The following is a 22,300-nucleotide window of genomic DNA, read 5'->3' on the forward strand; positions in this document are numbered from 1 at the left end:
AGTGATTATTAAAATGTTTTTTTTAAATCTAAAGATGTATCGACGTTCAGGTGTTATTTTGGAAAATTATTTGTAAAGTATTTATTTAAACGTCAAAAATCATCACAGCAATGTATTTTAAAGGTAAGAAGGTATGAGCTGTTGAATAATGGTACTTACTTTGAATTAAAACAGGGTGACTTTGTTGCAAGCGTCAGAAGGGCATAAAACAAAGGAAACATTTTAGATTACATAGTATCAACAGTAATAAATTATTGACAAATCGACATATTAATAAAAGAATTTAAATGATTTTCTGTTTTGTGTTCCCTGTCGATTTTTAATGATACACCTCACAAGAGCACCCCTGTCTATATGACGTAAAGACAGGGGAACTATATCGCCACCCGGTTGGGTAATCGCCATCGATGTATGGAATCCATTAGCTTGGTTTTTGGCCCTTTACATTTATTGCGTATGTTTGCCTTCTTTCCGACTTGCTTTATCTATCGTAGCAACACTATAGTGTAGAGCCTGTGTTATAAGGAGTGCTTTTTACTTTCCAGATTATTCTTGCGCCATTCAAAAGGACATCTTAGTGCATGGCCGGCTCTACGTCAGTCAAAACTACCTCTGTTTCTATGCCAATATCTTCCGCTGGGAGACATTCCTCTCACTGCGGTGGAAGGACGTGACGGCCATCACGAAGGAGAAGACGGCTCTGGTCATTCCGAATGCCATCCTAATATGCACAGACAACGAGAAGCACTTCCTGACTTCCTTCGCTGGTCGGGACAAGACCTACTTGATGCTGTTTCGCATATGGCAGAATGCATTGATGGATCAGCCCATGTCGAGTCAGGAAATGTGGCAATGGGTATGTACATATTACTTAACTCCTCAGGCCTCTGGCATATTCTGTCAGAAGGTCGGAGTATTTCCACTTTGCAATAAAATCCAAATAAATGGAATATTTCTGAATGTATCCAAAAACTGTTTTTGAAATGGGCTTTCAAATTTTATTATTAGAAATAAACATATCATTTTTAAATATCAAAATTTGAATGCAAACATATCAAAGTTTTTAAATATAGAATTACTAAATAAAATTACTGATAACCAGAAAAACATATAAATACACACACATTTTATTAAAAGAAATGTATTATAAATGTTACCGTTACTCCACTTTTTTGTTGTTTCATATAAAAATAATTAAGATAAAATAAACAAAGTTTCATAAATTTATTAAAATTGCCTTCGGAACCATTGGTTACATAAAGGTGCACATTTTATTTAATTCTTTCATGACTAACTTCTAAATTTGAATATAAAGCATGGTGTTTACTCTTTCTAACACCTTTTAGATCATACTTCTAATTATGACAGTAAATGAATTCCATGAGATCATGCAAGTTGTTCCCAAAAGAGAACAAATTAGCCTGATGGGGTTAACGCATCCCACTGAATACACGGACTGCTAGAAGTAGTTAATGTTTTAAATACGCGCACTGCCGTATTGTTTTGCAATGTTTTTTTTCTATGAGAATTACGCAATCACTGCTTGAAGTTGTTGATATCAACTGCTTACAACAGTCCATTTATTCCCAGCCGACACACTAATTAGGGATTATTATGAGGCGGAATGAAGTGTTTAGAGAAATAATTTGTATATATAAGATTCCTTGAATTCACATTGTGTTTGTTGTTTTTATTGATTGTTGTATGTATATACGTAAAATCACTCTTGCCAAAAAATAAAATTGACTGTTATAAGATTGTAATGGAAAATTAAGAAATTGCGAGAAAGCTTTGATACAAAGTGGTGAAAATAAACAGCACTGTGGCTACGTCAGTTGGGAGTATTATACACCACAATATATGTATAATATTATGTATACATATTATGGTTTTGCTTTGACTTTAACATTGGTTGAGAGCTTATATGATAATCTCTTCTTTAAAAAGACGAGTGGGGTCACTCAGTAAATAACTGAAATGTATTGATAATAAATCCATTCACAAGCATTTGTTACAATTGTCATATGACTGGCCTTATCCTTATCCTTCGCTGTCTTATCTTTTATCACACATGTACCAGTGTCATTTATCATAATCGTATAACGCAACACAAATATATACATATATGGGGCTTAGTGCTAGAAGTGCCTAAGGCAATTTTTTGAATCGCTCGGGAATTAAGATTGTTTATTGATTTCTTGGTGTAAAAAATCCTGATACAATATTTTGACTTCTACATTAGATAGGCCATAATTTCATTGATCTAGAGCACCCTATATATATAGGTATTCATATAATTCAAATAAAGGCTGATTTAGAGTACTTTCTGGTACGTAAATCAAATAACCAAAAACTGACTTAGGCACTTCTGGCATTAACCTCCAGATTAATAATAATGACCGCATATTGGTTGGGATCAATCACAATTGTTGTTAATACGGCTTCCCTGTTGTCTGTAAGGTTCACATCTGCTACGGAGAAGAGTTGGGTTTCAATTCTGATGATGAAGAGTATCCCCAGAACTTTCTTGAAGAGGACAAACTGTGTGGCATGAGATTGTCTGCTGAATCTATAGCTGAGGTAATCTTATAATCATTTTAATATTTATTCTCTTGATTATCTGGTTACATCTTTCTACAATTCATTTTGTTTATACATAAATTAGATATTTTTTAACTAATACAGTGTCAATAGCAGCAATCATTATAGCAGGTGTGATATATTTTTGTCTTATCTCTATGTAAATGCTTACTTTGATTATAATCTGTACAATTACTGTAATATATGAGTTGGTTTTAAATTATATGTTTTTTAGATTATTTATAATATTTGATACAAACTATTAATAGTGAAATATTAATAAAATAAAAATCTATTGGATCTTGCTGCTCTTTCTGAAGGTGTGTAGAGTGAGAAAACTATTTTATATTTTCACTCTAACTTTACTAACACAATTTTTATAATTTTTTTGAATATTATTATGTATTAATTAAACAATATAATTATGGTTGTGTATATGAAATACATAACATTTCAGTTGTGTATATGTAACATTCTAAAATTCAAAAATACGTCATTCTTATTTTCAGTAAATATAATGAATTTATGCTGCTGTGTTAAAATAGTTGGTAATGTATAATGATCAGCTTAGTTGTCTTCAAGCAGTTGATCGGGGTTCAATTCACAGCCGTGACAATTTAAATATATATATTTTTTTACTTTTACTTAAAAAAAGTGATTTTTCACGGGCCTGCGCTAGTTCCAATTTAATTGACAATAAAAACAATTTCCTTACATTATAAGGAATTTCAAAGATTTATGTAGTTTAGGTCTGGAGATTTTATATATACTTTTTGTTCTACTTTCTATTAAAAGTACAGTCTATTGAGTGCTTTCCGATACACACCTTTTATGATTTTTACCATTCTTTCCAAAATATTACCTCACTAAAGAGAGAAGTATGTTACGGTCTGTTACGCCCTAAGTAGGGTTAATTTTCCCCTCAGGTGAAACTGACCAAACATTGAAAATATTTTTTTGAAGTGAAAATCAATTTCCTTGGCCTCAAAGTCAAAAGGTCTTATGTAAATTGGTGACATCAGTTTGGTATAGATCGCACTTGTGAGTATTTGACTTTATTTGATGGGGTGCCATGACAACATAGTTTATCATTTGATAGACGTCTGAACTGTTTGTAGGACTTCCTAGAGCACGGCATGGACCGTCACAGCGCGGGGCTCGGAGGCGGCGCCTCTGACGACAACCTGCCAGGCGCGCCAGGTGACTTGCCCCCCGGCACTCCCCCCACATGGCGGCGGTGCATCAAACACACTCGTATACATGCTTTGCTTACTATCGCGGGCCCTGGCTAGCGGACTAACGCTTAACATTACATCCACTCCTGATCTTTTCAGAAGTTGATTCCTTTCCTTCATTAGGTAGCCAATGAGATTTCAGTGGCATGAAACCTCTGTGACTTTCGGGTTATGAAACAGTCAATATTGTATTGCAATTTCAATAAAATTAATAGTAGAGTAAAAGTCATACATTTTTTTCAGCAGCACATACTAAATACAAACTCAATTCAAAATAACTCAACTAAATAAAATGTGTAAGCACACTATTAATACAGAATTGCATTCATTCTAATTATTGTAACATAATAGTGTTTTACTCTAAACTCTTCATTATTACTTATTATGTATCCGCTAGCAAGAGGCCCGCCCCCTGCAATATTGTTGCTGTATTTATGTGTGTTACTGTCTTGGTATTTTGTATATTATATTATTGATTACATATTTACTAAATGTTGCCATATTTAATCTTTCCGGGGTACCGTCTCGACTTTTGTTGATGCGTTAACGTCTCAACATGTGAGACTGCATTGCAGTACAGAATTACGCATACGGTATGTGTATTGTAAAATAATGTAATATGTCAAAAGCAGTACTGTGCAGCATACAATCTCATAATGATTTTTTTTTTCCTCTTGGGAATCCAATACATTATGTATTTTATACTTTTAAAATAAATAAATAAAATATATATTATTTGTGAACAAATAATGCCGCCCACTAGTGTTGTCATATAAGAACGTGTCAACTCCCTTAAAAGGTTAAAAAATATCAACAACACACAAAAATCATGATAAAAAGTATTTATTTTGATTGTATGTAATATGTACTTTCATACCTATGGAATTTTGTGGTACTTTCATTGGTAAACTTTCGGGATCACTGGCCATGCTTAATATAAATATTTTTTTAAATAAAACCTTTTGATTCACCTTAAAATAAAAATAAAATAAAAGACAACTATGTATTTGCATTTGGAAATTTTTTAATTTTCAATTATGTAAAATGAAAATTCGCTTTCATATTATGGGATGACAGCCATTTACAATAATTTCTGTCCATGACATTTTCTTATGTTGGTATTCCTGATACGAGTGGCTAGAATAATAGGTTTTATTTTTTAAAATATTCATATTAAATGTGGCCAGCGTTCCCGAAAGATTACCCTTTCATTATTTACAACTGAAAACTGTTTTTTTACAAACTCTAAAATAAATTAAATTTACCCACCCATAAATTATGTAAATTGCAAAATTTTGTTCGTTTAGTTAAACTCTATTTTCTGAATCAATGTTATGAATATAGTCAGTTTCAAACACTTATGCTAGTTTTTAAGCTCTGCCGTATTGTGTGTGTTTTGGAAAAGTGTTTTGTCTGTTTGTTGTGTTTACATTATAACAATGTGTACGTAACATTTCAATGTTTTTGCCCTAGTTATTTTGAATGTTTGAACATTGGCTTGTTGTCTGTGTGAATTCATTGTGTGTTCATCATTAACACTTGTTTAATTTACCTGTAAGTTATTAAACCTGTCAGATGTAGATTCCAACTTTTCAACTTTTTTATCAATATATCCATCTCTGCGTATTACTTCACAAATGCCCAGAATTTAGTTTTTCACTTTATTCATCGTAAGTTTATAGATTAAGGTTACTGTAAGTACATAAAATATTATATTTTGATGGTGTGTGTGCCCAGGTGTTTGATAGCTGTATTTTTAAATATTTTTTGATAAGAGTGTTTGTGCAGTCACTGTTTGTACTTTCGTTTGGTGATACGTAAATCTATTTTATTTAGTGATGCTTAAAGGAAAATAATTCAATTATAGTTGCGCAGCCAATACTTTTCTATTACTTCAGAATTCTGAACTTAACAGGTTATGCCCAAACACCCTAATTTTGATTACACTCACATAATATAATTTTTAATGCAATGATTTTTTTCTTCACATGACGCTGGGTGAAGATACAATATATTTTGTAGGTGGGGACATCTATGGTATGAAATCATTATTTCGTTATTCACTTTATCAGAACTATTTCAATATTATATGCATTTTATTCAAATGTTACAAACTACAGCTTTCACCACTCCGAATTGAGCTCATAAAAAAAAAAACAAGTGTTTTTATTGATAGTGACTTGTGGCCTCCATGGTCGAGGCGTAAGGCTCTCGACAAGCAGGCTGGAGGTCACGGGTTCAAATCCCGGCGAGCGCAAGTAAATTTTATTTGATGAATTTGTGTTATTTCAAGAATATTTGCGGCACTTTCCAGAGTGGAAGATACTCTCAGTATCGCCCTGGTGTAAGACCACCATTCAGAATTGAAACATGACCAGATCTGAATAGCCAGGTACTTCCCCACCCCATCTCCTTCCTCTCCCCCTACCTCCAGCCTCACAACATACCCCGGGTTGGGGATGCCATAATCTCACTGGCTCCGGACGGGTGGGAGCAGTTAGAACTCATGTGCAGTTTCTAAGTCGAGGATTACTCATTTTCATTTCTTTTTAAATAACATGTTTAAAAATACTTCTAAATAATCACAATTTGCTTTGCTTATTGGAGTTTTTTTTCCATTGAAAAAATGAATTGATCATTTGTAGCTCTAGTGATGGGGTTTATTAACATTGTGTCGCTTGTTTAGTTATGTGTATAATAACATGTTGTGTTTGTCTCTAGCAATGAAGGACGAGTTTGACTCTTTCATTTGTCCATCATCCGACTCTTCGCAAAGTGAGGGGGATAAACCCATTAGGTCAGTAAACGCTAACATTACATTACTTCACTCATTTCACTTCCATACATTTATCCTTCATCTTCTGTTCAATAGTCATTTCCAAACTAAGTACGTATATCGACTGAAACAATTTACCAGTGATTTTTATTATTAAATAGCAGTTATCAGTATAAAACTCATTATAAGCAATTGAATTTACTCAAAAATAAATTTTAACTTTACATAACATAATATATGAAAGATGCACGTCAAAAATAGGTTCATTGCATTTTATTTTTCATTTTTGTCATTTAAATACTAATTTGTAAAGTACTGAAGAATTAGCAAAATTGATTTAGGATGGGTTGTTTAGGAGAATTTCAACAATTCTTCAAATTTCACAGTTAACTTTCATGTTCTGTATATTTAAGTTCTATCAAGCAACTAGCCTATAATGATATAATAACAGAATTTGACAAGGATTTTCACAGAACCCGAAAATGAACGTCGAACTTTGATGAATTGTTCAAATTCTCTGAAACAACCCGTCCTTAATCGCTCCTTAAATGAACAGAGAAGAAAGTGTATTCGAGATTAAAATCAGCTGAGATTGTCTAAAACTGTACAAAAACGGGTCCATTCCATCATAAACTAAACAAAAATGAGCTGATTACAAAATTCATTGTTGTTTTATTCATACATTCTCCATGTCAATAAGCATTGACAATACGACATTCTAAATATCAGTTACTATGAGTAAAACCTCATTGTAAAATTTAATTATTGAAGATAATATTAGGAATTCTAAAAGGGTCCTATAAGTTAGTAGAACAGTTCCCCGGCTAGGCGAAGGTCCTGGGTTCAGGTCCTAAATGCGACCGTATCTTTTTGTATTGCAGAATTGCCAATACAATTATCTTCAATAATTAAATATTAAGTTATTGCAAAAATAAAAATAATTATTCATCCTAGACTTGCAGAAATGTCAATGGATGTCGCACATTATAATAAAACATAAACTATATTAATCCAAGACCCCATCTAGATAGCATTTAGTTGGACATGAATCTTGCGATCATACATAAAGATATAGCAGCCAATAAAAATGTGCGGTGAGACAATGAAGATAATGTTGGTAGTTCTAAATAAGACCAAAGGATGTAGGGTCCCATTAGCTCAGTTGGTGGAGCAGCGCCCCGGCAAGGCGAAGTCCTGGGTTCATGTCCTAGATGCGACCCATAGACATATGAATATTAGTAGACCTGCCCTAAGTGATTAAAAGCGTATTATTCCCCACTCCCCATACCGGTTCCATTGGAGCCGGCTGGGCTCGCGTATGGCTTCCCGTGAATCTTGAGAATGTGACGTCATCATTCTTGTTCTAACTAGCGTCGAGCTATGGTCGAGGCATTTTATGAAATAACACGGCAAAATAGTGGCTTGTGATATGAAAACTTGTAAAAATAGATGTGAAAAAGAGAATAAACCCAATTGTCGTATTACATTCCGTATGTAAGCATCATTTTAAGCTTATTCACGTCGTATAATATATGAATCAGTTGTAGAAACATATACTATCACATCGAGCCAACATTGGTCGAATGTAGCGATTCCCAAGTGTGCGCATCGTTGTTACTGGGAAGTAAATTATGAACACTTATAAAAGTGTCTTAACTAAATACGTAAACAAAATATTCGACTCAATAACTCGAAAATAGAAGAAATTTTTTTTGCCGAATTTGGACTTCGCAAATTTGTTCATAACGTGGCGAGTAATTTGCGCTCCCATGTAAAAATGTCTATTCATTCAAAAGCAGATTTTACTTTTAAGAACTAAATGGTGATATTATAATGCGAGATGCCTATATACTGTCAGATTGATTTATTGACGAATCACAGTCAGCTTTACCCCCTTCGTTCTTCAACAGTTGATTTTACCCCTCACCTTTAATTTCTAGTCTATATATTCATATGTCTGTGATGCGACCTTATCTTTTTCTGTTTCAAATTTTCATTTAAGAATATTATCTTAGCTTCCATAACCAAGAAAACAATAATTATCATTCTTTTCCTGAAGAATTTGTTACTCGATATATTATACGAAGAATTACTTCCTATGTCTAAAGAAAAGACGTTAAATCACTTCTTCCCCAAGCGGCACACTATTTGAGAAGCATTCCACATATCTAGATAATACTATTCACCGTAAAAAAATGCAAATACTGAACGATTACAGCAATTAGCTCGTTTTCACACATTCAATAAAGGAGTTAGGTGAGTTTTTTTCTTCTTTTTTTAAATAGTAGCTTAAGTTATTTTTACATTTTCTTGCATCAAAAAATAAATGAGTAATCAATATATAGATTTATTTTTCGGAATAACTTTATTGAGTAAAACCTCAAATTGTAATATTTAAATATTGAAGACAATATTAGTGATTTCTAAACGAAAATCTGAAACAGAAAAATTAGAAAAGGAAACGGTCACATCTGGGACTCGAACCCAGGACCCTTGTCTTTCCGTTCTGATTTCTTTCCGTTCTTTCCTTTTCTGATTTTTCTGTTTCAGATTTTCGTTTAGAAATCACTAATATTGTCTTCAATATTTAAATATTACAATTTGAGGTTTTACTCAATAAAGTTATTCCGAAAAATAAATATTCATTCTAGACTTGCAGAAAAGTCAACAGATGTCGCACATTAAAAATAAAAAATAAGATAGGTTTATCTAAAAAGACGCTGTCTGGATTGCATTTAGTTCGGGTTGAATCTTGCGATCATACATAAAAAAAGATAGTTGCCAATAAAAATGTGCGGTGAAAAAATGAAGACAATGTTAGTAGTTCTTATTCGAAGTATGATACAGTTAAAATGACCGAGGGGGATAGGGTCCCATTAGCTCAGTTGGTAGAGCACTGTCCCGGAAAGACAAGGGTCCTGGGTTCGAGTCCCAGATGTGACCGTTTCCTTTTCTGATTTTTCTGTTTCAGATTTTCGTTTAGAAATCACTAATATTGTCTTCAATATTCAATATATAGATTGTTTTAGTTAATATTAAGCCCATTTTCCAATCAACAAAGATTTCATTCTTGTTTTTGCTCTCCTGCAAAATTATCATTTTGTCAATGAGCCTGTTTTTGCTTTAGATAAAAATGTTTATAAATCTGTAGAAACTTTAGAAGCACTTGCAGTGAAGTTACACAAAACTACGCTATATAAATGTTGTTATTATTATTATAAGCAGAAATAATCTCATTAACCCCTAAGGGCTAGAGCCCTACAATTGCAGTGTTGAAGAATTGTGTCCACACATGTCTCAAAGCACTGCAACTGCAGTGTCGAACTTATACATTCATTTTGCCTTTGGATATTACTTCTAATGGGTTTGTTAAACACTCTCAAAATGTCACTTTATCAAGTATGGTATCGTCTACAAGTTGACATTAACAAAAATGTATTTTTATTTATTGAATATTCCTGCCAGCTCCTTATATTAATTATATTTTTTGTATCTATTAAAATCACTTAACATGCTTTTTTTGTAATTATCTTTTTATCCTATTTAATTTCCACACCGTGGTAGAGGTAGAACAATGGCAATCATTGTGTTCCTGTTGTTTAAAACGTTGGAAATACTTCATAAACTACAAACACTACAAAAATATTAAATATCTACCACAGATTGCAATCGCATCGTTTCTGCTACCTGAAATTTGTATACAAACATTTCAATATTATTTATTTAATTTTCCAGTTTTGGATCGGATCTGCACAAACCCCTCTGCACAAACCCTCACGATGCCAAGAAATTCTTATCCGTGGACTTCCATGTCCACATTGACCAATTGTTCACCATGCTGTTCACCAATTCCAAATTTTACATTGAATTGCTCGCCATGCGGAAGACTACAGATTTAGTGCAGGTTTGTCAACTTTTTTTCACAATTCATTTAAAATTGAACAAATAAAGTTATTAACCCATCACATCCCAAGTTATTTTGATTGAAACTAACCAAGCCTATTCCTATACTGAAATAATTTTTGTGTGAACTTGCCATGAATTTAAAAGTGTACTAAAAACAGTATAACTTTTTTTTTTATTCAATACAAATTAATTTTTTAACATAATTTTTTTTTTTAAATGTTTAATATGACAATGCCATTACTAATTCTGTAAAAATAAACATTTTATCATAAATTATGGTGGCCCGGAGGGAAGAAGGCCTTCTATATCTTCTAAGATAGCGGCCCTAAATTGTGGCTGCTCGGAGGGAAGAAGGCCTTCTATATCTTCTAAGATAGCGGCCCTAAATTGTGGCTGCTCGGAGGGAAGAAGGCCTTCTATATCTTCTAAGATAGCGGCCCTAAATTGTGGCTGCTCAGAGGGAAGAAGGTCTTCTATATCTTCTAAAATAGCGGCCCTAAATTGTGGCTGCTCGGAGGGAAGAAGGCCTTCTATATCTTCTAAGATAGCGGCCCTAAATTGTGGCTGCTCGGAGGGAAGAAGGCCTTCTATATCTTCTAAGATAGCGGCCCTAAATTGTGGCTGCTCGGAGGAAAGAAGGCCTTCTATATCTTCTAAGATAGCGGCCCTAAATTGTGGCTGCTCGGAGGGAAGAAGGCCTTCTATATCTTCTAAGATAGCGGCCCTAAATTGTGGCTGCTCGGAGGGAAGAAGGCCTTCTATATCTTCTAAGATAGCGGCCCTAAATTGTGGCTGCTCGGAGGGAAGAAGGCCTTCTATATCTTCTAAGATAGCGGCCCTAAATTGTGGCTGCTCGGAGGGAAGAAGGCCTTCTATATCTTCTAAGATAGCGGCCCTAAATTGTGGCTGCTCGGAGGGAAGAAGGCCTTCTATATCTTCTAAGATAGCGGCCCTAAATTGTGGCTGCTCGGAGGGAAGAAGGCCTTCTATATCTTCTAAGATAGCGGCCCTAAATTGTGGCTGCTCGGAGGGAAGAAGGCCTTCTATATCTTCTAAGATAGCGGCCCTAAATTGTGGCTGCTCGGAGGGAAGAAGGCCTTCTATATCTTCTAAGATAGCGGCCCCAAATTGTGGTTGCTCGGAGGGAAGAAGGCCTTCTATATCTTCTAAGATAGCGGCCCTAAATTGTGGCGGCTCAGATTGAATGGTTTAACTTTGTAAGGTTAACGCTGTTTATTATTTACGTTGTTTGTTTTTAGAATGCTTGGAAACAGGATGCTGAGACGGGACTCAAAAGTCGTAAAGTTAGTTTTACAGTTGTTCTGAATCAATCTGTTGGACCTAAGACTGCACAAGTTACAGAAACTCAGGTAAACTTATTTTATTAATGCATTATTAAAGTTCTATCGTCGCCAGCCGAGTTATTTAAAGCGACCCGGCGCTGTCGAGAAGACAGTCTAGTACTAGCAACCTTAACACCGTTACCAAGTTAATCTACGTTTCGCGCGTGAAATATTATCTCGAAATTTCCTTTGTAAAAAACGTTCTGCCTTTTGTTTTCTAAGTAAATTTTTTTGTGGATGTGTTATAATAAACTGCTTTAACCAAATTCAGTAGTTATTTATTAATATTTAGCACACAAACCAATAACTACAAAGTTTAGACATCCAGCGTCAGTTAACCCTTAAGATAATGGTTTTTATTATTTGAAAGTCTTCGGCAAACATACTTTCGTGCGCGAAATTCGCAATTGTTCCCGTGTGTTATAAATGTTCTCTTATTTAGTTAATTTTGATCCTAAAAACTAGGTAAAATAACCTTTCAGACGTGTTTATTATAAATAAACATTTTCATTTCTAAATACATAGATTTTGGAATTTAAAACGAATTTTGAGTTTAAATAAACATACCTGTATATTAATCCATAAAACGTATGGAAAATCTATGAAACTTCACATTTTGAAAACACATTCCTGTTGAGAAGAAAATTTGCAATGAAACTCTCACTTCACTTTTCATATTGTCCATACATTTTTTTTTTAATTACGTATAAAGAGTCACTTTTTTTTCACATAAAAATATTTTGAAACTTTTTTAGTATATTTTTAATACCGTTTTCAAAAGTATTTATGATGCATTTCTAAAAAACTTTACGATTCACATATTCCTGATGCATTTATTTAATGAATTTATATAAGTTTTGTTCATTTCTTGTAAAATTCAATCCTTATTTATCAATTTTGAACACGTCTCGGAAACCCCTCAAAAATTTCACCTAATTTTAAACACGATATGATAACAAAATAGCCATTATAACCGTTATAATATTGATTTCTATTCTAGAAAGTGAAAATAAAAGTAATACAAATAATTATTTTGTTTTTATTAAAACATACACAAAGAAATATACTACACATTAAAAATTCATTACGATGTTTCACATCTTGCCAGGCGTTCCGTGATGGCTATTTTTCATTTTCTTTTCATATGGCTCGAATAAATCATACCTTTTTTAAATTTTGGTATCCTTCGCACAGGACGTCCTGATGGTTATAACGGCTATTTTGTTATCATATTGTTATGGCTTCTTTCTGTATTACACTGAATGTAATGATTTCAACATGTTTGTACATATTCTGTATTATTTTTTAACAAAGTTTTTTTTTAATATTTTTTTTTCCTATAAATTATCGATATTAAAAGTTATTACATGTTTATTATACAAAATAATAATAATATTTACTTAATATTTTAATAAACACTAATGTATAAACACCAAGTAAAAGTTATGTTATTGTTTAACACAATGTTTGCGGGGGGTTTTTTAATCGATCTACGCCGTAAAGCGGGCAATTTTTGTCATGTTCGCGCGCAAAATTCCGTTTCATGTAAAATAGCTATAACTTCTGAACTATTGATCAAATTTAAATAAAATTTTCAGTATTTTACCTTATTCGAAATTTTTTATTATGATCTGGTCACAAATTTTTATATTTTTGAAGAAACAATTATGATATATAAGTTTAAATTTAAAAAATTTGAAAAAACTGCACTTTTGTCGTATTGTCTATTTAGTCATTCACAATCTAGGTTCTGTGAGGCTATTAACATAATCTGTGTGCTCTGAGGCTAAGAGGATTAATAAATACGTAATACTGACTGTTGTACTTTGTTTTACAGGTAATGCTAGCTTGCACTCGTCCTGGATATCTGTACTCCATAGAGATTTCTAGTAGCAATGCGGGAATTCCCTACGCTGACTCCTTTACGGTGGAAGTGCACTACTGCCTGAAAAAGGTGGCGGAAAATATCACCAATATTCAGGTGTTTGGACAAGTCAAATATAAGAAAAGTGTCTGGACCGTTGTTAAAAGTATGAATAATTATTTTATTTTTCAATATCAATAATTAGCATGAATCAGACAGGAATAGTTGTAATAATATGTCTGTACTATGTATTTACTCTTGACTTGAAACTTGCGGTCCGTCTCATGGATCCCTCTGTCTTAACAAACAGATTACAATATTTAGAGCACAGGCGTCAGGTAGAAATGCTGTCTTTGTTTTTCCGGAATTACAATGGAAGATGCTCCAAGGAACTAGCTTCATCGATCCCTTCGGTTCCGGTGCATAGTCGGGAAACACGCCAAACGCGCACCCAACATTTGATGTACACAGATGACATTTGTCACATGAGAACGGGTCCTTTTTAAGACTCATTCTTGAGTTCAACAGCTTGCCTTTGTCTTTGCTCCCTCGTACAAGTGAACATGGATCTCCTTAACACCCATGTTCACTCCTCCCTCTCCTCAAAAAGAATCACCACACAGAAATTGGTAATTTATCTAATGGTAATTTATTAACTTTTTAGCGTTTATCGAAAAGAACTGTTGGGCGGGACTGGACGAATATTTGGAATGTTTATCTAAAGCCATCGTACTAGAGGTAGAAGAAGACCACGTTACGTCTAAAAGAAAAAGTAGAAGAAAAAGACGTAAGAATCAACATCCATTCCATTCATCTAACAATAGTAGTTGTACTTTCTCTGCCATTCATGCACGGTTTAAACATTGCAACAAATTGCCATTCAATACAACAAATATAACAAAAACATTTATCCGATAGAAAAACACAAATATTTTTACATTCAACAGTAATCAAACTTGTTGCCTCCACATCTGAAAAACCTTTAGATGCTTTAGCCTCTAGATTGCAAAGCTTTTCTCATCCTGCAAAATCCCATTTAAAATAGACATACCTTTTTGGAGATGCATATTATAGTATGTACTACTGTGGGACTAATCATCTAAATTTAAGATACATAGTTTTAATGTTTCCCTTCCTCATTTTAAAGACTGTTGGATCTCTCACTCCATAATAACTAATTTAACAATAAAACTTTGCTTAAATAATAAAGGCACTATAGAGTTGCTGCTCTTGCTATATGTTGTTAGTCACAGTTAATTTAGCCAGCACTTATCAGCTTTTAAAGCTCTAAGTGATGTCCATTTCATCACTCCGCCCCGAACGCGTTTAGCATACTACCAACTGTACGCAGGGGCCACACGGGAGAGTGGAGCGGAACTGGAGACGGTGTTGGGCGCGACTCAACTGCGGCCGGTGATAGGCTCCAGGCACAGGTCCCCCGGGAGCCCCCTGGTGTCGCAGGTGCTGGCCCGGACGGGGCCCTCCAACAGCCTGCTCTGGGCCGTGCTAGCAGCCCTCAGCCTGCTGGTGGTGGTCAACGCAGCTCTCTACTGGAAGCTGTGGGGAATTGAAGGGGCGCGCTGGCTCTTCGAAACGGAGGATAGATACGCCTCCAATGTTCTTGGGTATTCACTCATACTTATTATCAGAATCATCTATTCTAATGAATCTGGTGTTTCAATTAAAATACCTTAAGATGGTGAAAGCCGTATGCATTTTTATTGATGACTGGGGAATGCTAAATTTATCTTTTGGAAATGTAATGTTTATTCATCTTTTTTATTTGCCATAGAAACCCATACACTATGTATTCCATCAATTCAATCATCAATTTTTTAGTACCAGTAAAAACTGTGTAACATATTTTCAACACTTTTTCATAGCTCTGACAATTTGAATCTTATTAAAGTGATGATTACAGATCTGAGGCTAACCCAACTCCAGAAATTATAGCAGAATGGTCGAAGCATCTCAAGGAACAATCTACTTTCCATATGGGAGAGTTGGATCGGTGGAGAAAAGCACTGAATGATGCAATTTCGCTTTTAAAGCAGGTAACAAGATCCCCGCTAAATAAAATATCAAATTAATGTTTGGATTTTGACAAATATCTTGGATATTAAATTATGTACAGCAATTGTTTTCAACTGTATTTTAGATGGTATAGATAAATCCATTGGACAATGTGACATTTGTAAGTCAGATTTGGCCGAAACAAATACATAATGTTCATTGTTCTTGTTCTTACCGATTTAAATGATTGAATGCCTCGGTGTTGTTTTGTTCAATGCGATTCTGGTTTTCAGACTGAGACGGCCCTCGCTAATCTGCAGTCCATCATTCAGCCATCTTTAGAGAAAATACATCCGCCGAATTCGCATCCAAATTCAGAACTGTGATTTTTTTACACTTTATTTGCCAATTTTGCAGCCGATAAACCAAATGTTTGCTGCGAAAATGTGTACGTATTATATCTAGTATCCTAAGATTACTATTTAGATTTAAATGAAAAGTTTTGTGCAATATTTTATTCAATAATTTGTGAAGCTTTTGTGATGTGGTTTGTCGTAAATGTAAATAATTCACAATCATTACTGTCTCCTGGGTTTAATTTTTTTGAAAATGTCGAATTGTGTATTTACATTCAAATTTTGCATTTCTTTGGACAGCATTTTATTTTTTTTAATATATAAAACCCTGTAATTCACTATGAGAATATTGTTGAATAAGATAGTTGTTAGTATTGTTGTAATTTTAGTACTGTAGTGCCTCGGCGATGTAATTGAGGCACCGATTAGTTGCCCCAAGCACAAAAAGCACAATGTATAAAATAATGCTCTATAAATAACTTCTATTCAAAATCATCGACTATATTTATGTTTTTCAAAAGAAATGTGTTGCGTTTATTTATATAATATTATAAATCGTAATAAGCATAGTGAAGGCCCTTATATATTTATTCAACAGAATGAAAAGTTTTTTTTCTTCATAAATTGTGTATTTTTAATGCCTTAATTTTTTTATCAGCTTAGGTTAATTTAGAAAAATCTTTTATTTAAAAATAATTTAACATCAAATGTTCCTATATATCATTATTTTCTTATTATACCCTATCTACCGTACGTTTTGCGGTAAACCCGAGCGCCTATTACCTATTGACATCTGTAGTCCCTGATATAACCGTCTGCGAATTATTATTACTTACGATTGTAAAGTATACAAACTTATTTCTCCATTATTCTTACTTTTGCATTCCATTTATTCTATAAAAGCGAATGTGTACATTACTCTTTACTCAATTCCAGCTAGAATAAACATTAGGTTGAATCAAGGAATATTGTTGATTTCTGTAATCTGCATACTACAAAAATCTGATTGTTGATTAGAAAAAATATAGCAAGGGTGTGTTTGGATTAATTAACAAGTTATTTTCTGAATTTTATATGAATATCCGAGTCCTTTTCTGAAATTATCGACCATGCTTATGAAGCACGGTGAAATTCATGAAAAAGTATTGCCCAATATATGATTTGACAAAAAATCTGAAAACAACTATACCGCACAAAATAAATATACATTTCTATTGATTTCTGTAATCTAATTTAATATTTACCTAATTTAGTCGGCTATCATGTTCCCTATAACTTAATAATTATAAGGTGTGAAGGTTATGTTACAAAAATTCACAGGCCTGAATTTCACGTTCCAGTGTTACACTGCTAGTATTACACACGGTCGAAATTAGATACACAGAAATATTATCTGACTGTTGACATACTGTGCGCTGCCGCAAGTAGCGCCATTGACAAAATTGAAGCCGATATGAATCTGATACAAATCTAATCATTTTAAGTTCTTGCATTTTTATAAATAAACAGACACCAAAGTAAAGAATTGTAAGTGGTAGCATACTAAGGACGGGTTGTTTCATAGAATTTGAACAATTCATCAAATTTCAAAGTTAATTTTCAAGTGCTGTAAAATTCTGTTTTTATATCATTATATTTTGTTTTTCGTTAGTTGTTTCACGTAACTGAAATAATAACAGAACTTGGATAGAAATTTCACAGCATTTGAAAATAGAGTTTATAATTTGATGATTTGTTCAAATTCTGTGAATCAACCCTTCCTTGATGTTCAACAAAATATCATGTTTTTACATGATGTTTTGTTTTTTTTACAGCTTTTGCTGTAACTACTAAGTTATAAAGTTTTATAACCATTAACCAAATTGTTTTTTAAATTTGAGAAAATACAATACTTATAAATTTAAATCAATTAGGATGATTTACGACAAAACCGGGAGAATTTTTTTTTTCATAACTCCCCCCTGTAAACCTCAGATTTTCAGATAGAGAATTTTACATAATAATAATAATGAAATATTTGGCTAATTTATATAGCGCCGTTTTCGTGAAAAATCACCTCAAAGGCGCTGACAGACACGTCGAAACCATAAAAAAATAGTGCAATACTTTAACATTAATTTTGCCGCTAGTACATAAGGGCTGTGCTGGTTTTTATTAATATTTCTGAAAATATCTATTATTGGTTGTGCTTTTATCATTACGTTATTTGTGAATATATTATCAGGGGAAAAGTTATCTCTTAAAGATATAACGAAAAAATAGTGAGTCGAAGACAATGAAAGAAAATTTTAGTTTTGAAAATTGAAATTAAAGAATAAATTTCTAAGCTCATTGTAGCTTCAATTACTAGAATAGTAATGTGATTCTGTTTGTGATTGAGATTGTAATGGTTGAACATTGTCTTCCTCACCTTATTCTATATTTACGGGTAATTTAGGTTGGAATTTATATTTTACTCCTACACATGTCTTCTGAGTTATTTCTTCCTCCATTACAATATGTATACATACATACAAAGTGTATCAGTGTAGACCAGAATTGTGGAGTAGATTGTAATATCTTTATTTGAGTGTTATGTGTTTACTTCCCTATAACTTATTAACTTAAGAGATCTCAACTAATATTAAAACTTTCGATATCTTACATTATAAATTATTTGATAGTGACAACCAAATTGCTTCATTGTAAAAAATGTAGATAGGTAGGTATGTATAAAAAATCTTGATTTTGTATAATTTGGGGAATCAATTAGTGTCTTCATTGCTATTTCGACTTTTGAATTTTGTGCTGCATTTTATATAATGGCTTATTCTCTAAAAATATATATTCATTGCTAATAGTTTAAGTCCTGAAATAATAGTTTAAACCAAGGCTACGATTTAATATTTTCACAGATATATTGATTGTTTTTGGGATGTCGAGCTGTTAAGCTCTGTTGCTGAAACATTGGCTCAAGCAGAAGCCCGACACTTAACTCAATCATTGGGATGAAAGTATGTCACATGCTGCAAAACAACAATTTAGCTACAAGTGTTGTATATTTTTTGACAAAAAATCGCTATTTAGAATTATCTTAGAGTAAGATAACTCAAGGTTCCATTAAAATACATAATGTAGTTTTATACAAATGTTTCGTAAAGTTGTTATTGTGAATAATTCTAGATGTGTAGTCATTATTAAGGTGTTTGTAATCAGTAAATTAAAAATTTCAATATGTACCTTGTTTGTTCCCTCCAAATTGAATAAATTGTCAATTTTATCTCCCTTCATTTAATAATATTTCATTTGCTTCAATTTGAATGTGTGTTAATGCTTTTCTATAAATACTAGAAAGCTTTCTATGGAGAACGCTGCTTACAAATTTTAGAAAAAGTTAAATTCACAATTATTGCTGGTCATTTAAAAAAAAAGAGAAGATTATTTTGCATCTTTCACATGTTAGGGTACGTATAAACACGCAAGCCGAACTGTTGAGCTGAACCACGACTTATGGGAAAGGAACGAAGTAACCGCAAATGATGTAAAATGCCGCTTGAACTTTCTTCCTTTTTCCGTAATTCGTGGCTCTGCTCCCGCGTTTTTTCTGGTGCAGAAATACTAAATGCTGCACAATAATATCCTAGATTACTCAAATGATTTGAAATAAACCATTATATTGTCACAAAGATAAATTTCCACCTATTTAGTTGAACACCGGGCCTCAAAAATCTATGAAATAGTGTAACGTGATGCCAAAATTAATATGTTATTTTAATAAACTTGTAGATAAATATGTATATTTTATATTTTGTTAGAAAAACTGCAGAACCAAAAAGAGGAAAAACGTATTAAGCAGTAATTTAATAATCTTGCCATTAAGATGAATAATTGGGTCTTTTCAAAAGAAGTTTAACTTGTTGCTTTATGTTTTGTCTCAGTAACCACAAGTAGATATTATTTGGATATGTACGATGTAGCTACTAAATTCGTATATTATACGTTTGTTAGTGATAATAAAAATGAATCACAAATAGTAAACAATTTAATTTCCCCTGCATTCACCATTTCTTACAGTTTGAATTTATGTGCACTGCCATGTTAAGTAGAGATGCAACCACAGACATAGGAATTAATAGACGAGAAGATAATGGCGAGGGGTAAAATCAACTGTTGAAGAACGAAGGGAGTGAAGCTGACTGTGATTCGTCAATAAATCAATCTGACAGTAAATAGGCATCTCGCATTATAATATCACCATTTACTTCTTAAAAGTAAAATCTGCTTTTGAATGAATAGACATTTTTACATGGGAGCGCAAATTACTCGCCACGTTATGAACAAATTTGCGAAGTCCAAATTCGGCAAAAAAATTCGGTTCTATTTTCAGAGTCGAATATTTCGTTTAAGTATTTAGTTAAGACACTTTTATAAATGTTCATAATTTACTTCCCAGCAACCAACCAGCTTTGTGTTTCGCGTCCAGACGTTTCTCGATGTGATAGTAACAACTGATTCATATTATACGATGTGAATATGCTTAAAATAAAGTAAAATAATGCTTATATATGGAATGTAATACGACAATTGGGTTTATTCTCTTTTTCACATCTATTTTTACAAGTTTTCATAGTACAAGTCAACATTTTGCCGTGTTATTTCGTAAAATGAACCGATGATGCATCGACCATAGTTCGCACAAGAATGATGACGTCACGTTTTCAAATTTCACTTGAGGCCATACGCGAGCATAGCCGGCTCCAATGGAACCGGTATGGGGAGTGGGGATAATACGCTTTTAATCACTTAGGGCAGGTCTACTAATATTCATATGTCTATGGATGCAACGCATATCCGGTAACTGTGCAGTATCCGGCCACTTTATTGCTATCCGACCAGATGCTGGATAGTGACCTAATATCCGGCCGATGCCGAGTTTCGCGCAGCATTCTCTTTGCCGGAAAAGAGTTTCTCGCTGTCAGTGGAGGTTCGTGGTTTAAGTCAGTGGTCCCCAACCTTTTTTGTGCTACGGACCGGTCAACATTTGATAATTTTACCACGGCCCGCTGGGGGGGGACACCTTGTTTTATTTTGGTTGCTGTCACTGCAGAAAACCCCGCTTCACACAGAGAGGATGACCGAAATGACAATAGGGATTTAAGGGCTGTGGTGGCAATCTCAGGGTAGTCAGCTATGACTTTAATCCAGAACACCAGCAGAGTTGTTGTCTCGAACGTAGTTTTAAGGCTGCCGTCATTTGGAATCTCCAGCAGTTGAAATTCTTCTTTCGCAAGCTCTTGCGCCGCGGCCCTTATTATATGATCTACGGCCCGAAACAGGGCCGCGGACCATGGGTTTTGGACCACTGGTCTAAATTACCTAAATTTCAACATAGCAATTTAAAAATGAAATAATTTCTCCTTTTTTTGAGGATCTTTTCTTCTTCATGGAATATAATATATTATGGAGTCACGTCATTTCAAAAGTTGGTATGAGAGGTAGGCATTAAAAATAATTTTGTTTTGCATTTATTCTGTCTGTAAATTGGTTTTTACGTTCCGTTTTAAGATGGTGGCTGTTATGGGTTCTGTAAAGATTATTTTTTCAAATGTGAAATCATGTTTATTTGGACTTTCTTATTAGCATTTTTTTTCAATATTTGGAAACCTACCTGCCTAAAGAAAGTTTAAAAAAAGAATTGTCATTGGATAGTCACATTTTTTGGACAAATTTTAGTTTTTGAAATAAAAAATGTTACATTGTAACAGGTTGGATTGTAATTAAGTAGTTAGGTATTTAAGTACCTGCTTGCCAATCTTATGATTTCAGAGGAAACTTTGGGTTTTGATTTATTAAATAAGATAAATTTACAAAAATACTTTTTGGCGCAAGGTTCAAGAAACTACTAGAATATTTCTTACAATGCGAAACCTTAATTAAAAATCTTTAAAAAGGTTGTGACTGTTATGTTTTAAAGGTCTCTTTAATAAAAAAACTGCTCTGATAAATTCAGAGTTTTATTTACGCACAATGATTTTAATATCTACACTAAAAAAAGTTCAATGCCTCCTTGGTAATCCATAAGACCTGCTGGGGTTGAATTGGAAGAAGAAAGATTCTAGTAAGAGCATTGTTTTTATGAAAAAACAACTTGATATTTTCAAATAATAACAGGAAATGATTTTACCCTGTGATCTGAGCAGATCTCTGCTTTTGAAAGCAACATAATATGTACACAGATTTAGTCAAGT

General features: G+C 33.3%; 1 protein-coding gene across 5 annotated transcripts in view; it reads left to right on the plus strand.

The window, feature by feature from the left end:
- Nucleotides 1-20,137, plus strand: part of LOC149419829 (protein Aster-B-like) — a 47,728-nt gene extending 27,591 nt beyond the window's left edge. For 3 of the 5 annotated variants that reach the window (XM_089637322.1, XM_089637323.1, XM_089637326.1), the window contains 11 exons: nt 546-856; nt 2,461-2,580; nt 3,699-3,834; nt 6,537-6,612; nt 10,327-10,495; nt 11,757-11,867; nt 13,678-13,870; nt 14,369-14,491; nt 15,035-15,329; nt 15,626-15,758; nt 16,011-20,137. In XM_089637322.1, the coding sequence (XP_089493448.1) occupies nt 546-856; nt 2,461-2,580; nt 3,699-3,834; nt 6,537-6,612; nt 10,327-10,495; nt 11,757-11,867; nt 13,678-13,870; nt 14,369-14,491; nt 15,035-15,329; nt 15,626-15,758; nt 16,011-16,103 (1,760 nt within the window). In that variant the 3' untranslated portion in view covers nt 16,104-20,137. The remainder of the gene's footprint in view (nt 1-545; nt 857-2,460; nt 2,581-3,698; nt 3,835-6,536; nt 6,613-10,326; nt 10,496-11,756; nt 11,868-13,677; nt 13,871-14,368; nt 14,492-15,034; nt 15,330-15,625; nt 15,759-16,010) is intronic. The other 2 variants (XM_089637324.1, XM_089637325.1) reach the window with 2 other exon arrangements.
- The last annotated feature ends 2,163 nt before the right edge of the window (nt 20,138-22,300 follow it).

The sequence above is a fragment of the Hesperophylax consimilis genome, chromosome 11, assembly GCF_061612785.1.
Source record: "Hesperophylax consimilis isolate HC1 chromosome 11, BYU_Hcon_1.0, whole genome shotgun sequence".
NCBI classification, from domain to species: domain Eukaryota; kingdom Metazoa; phylum Arthropoda; class Insecta; order Trichoptera; family Limnephilidae; genus Hesperophylax; species Hesperophylax consimilis.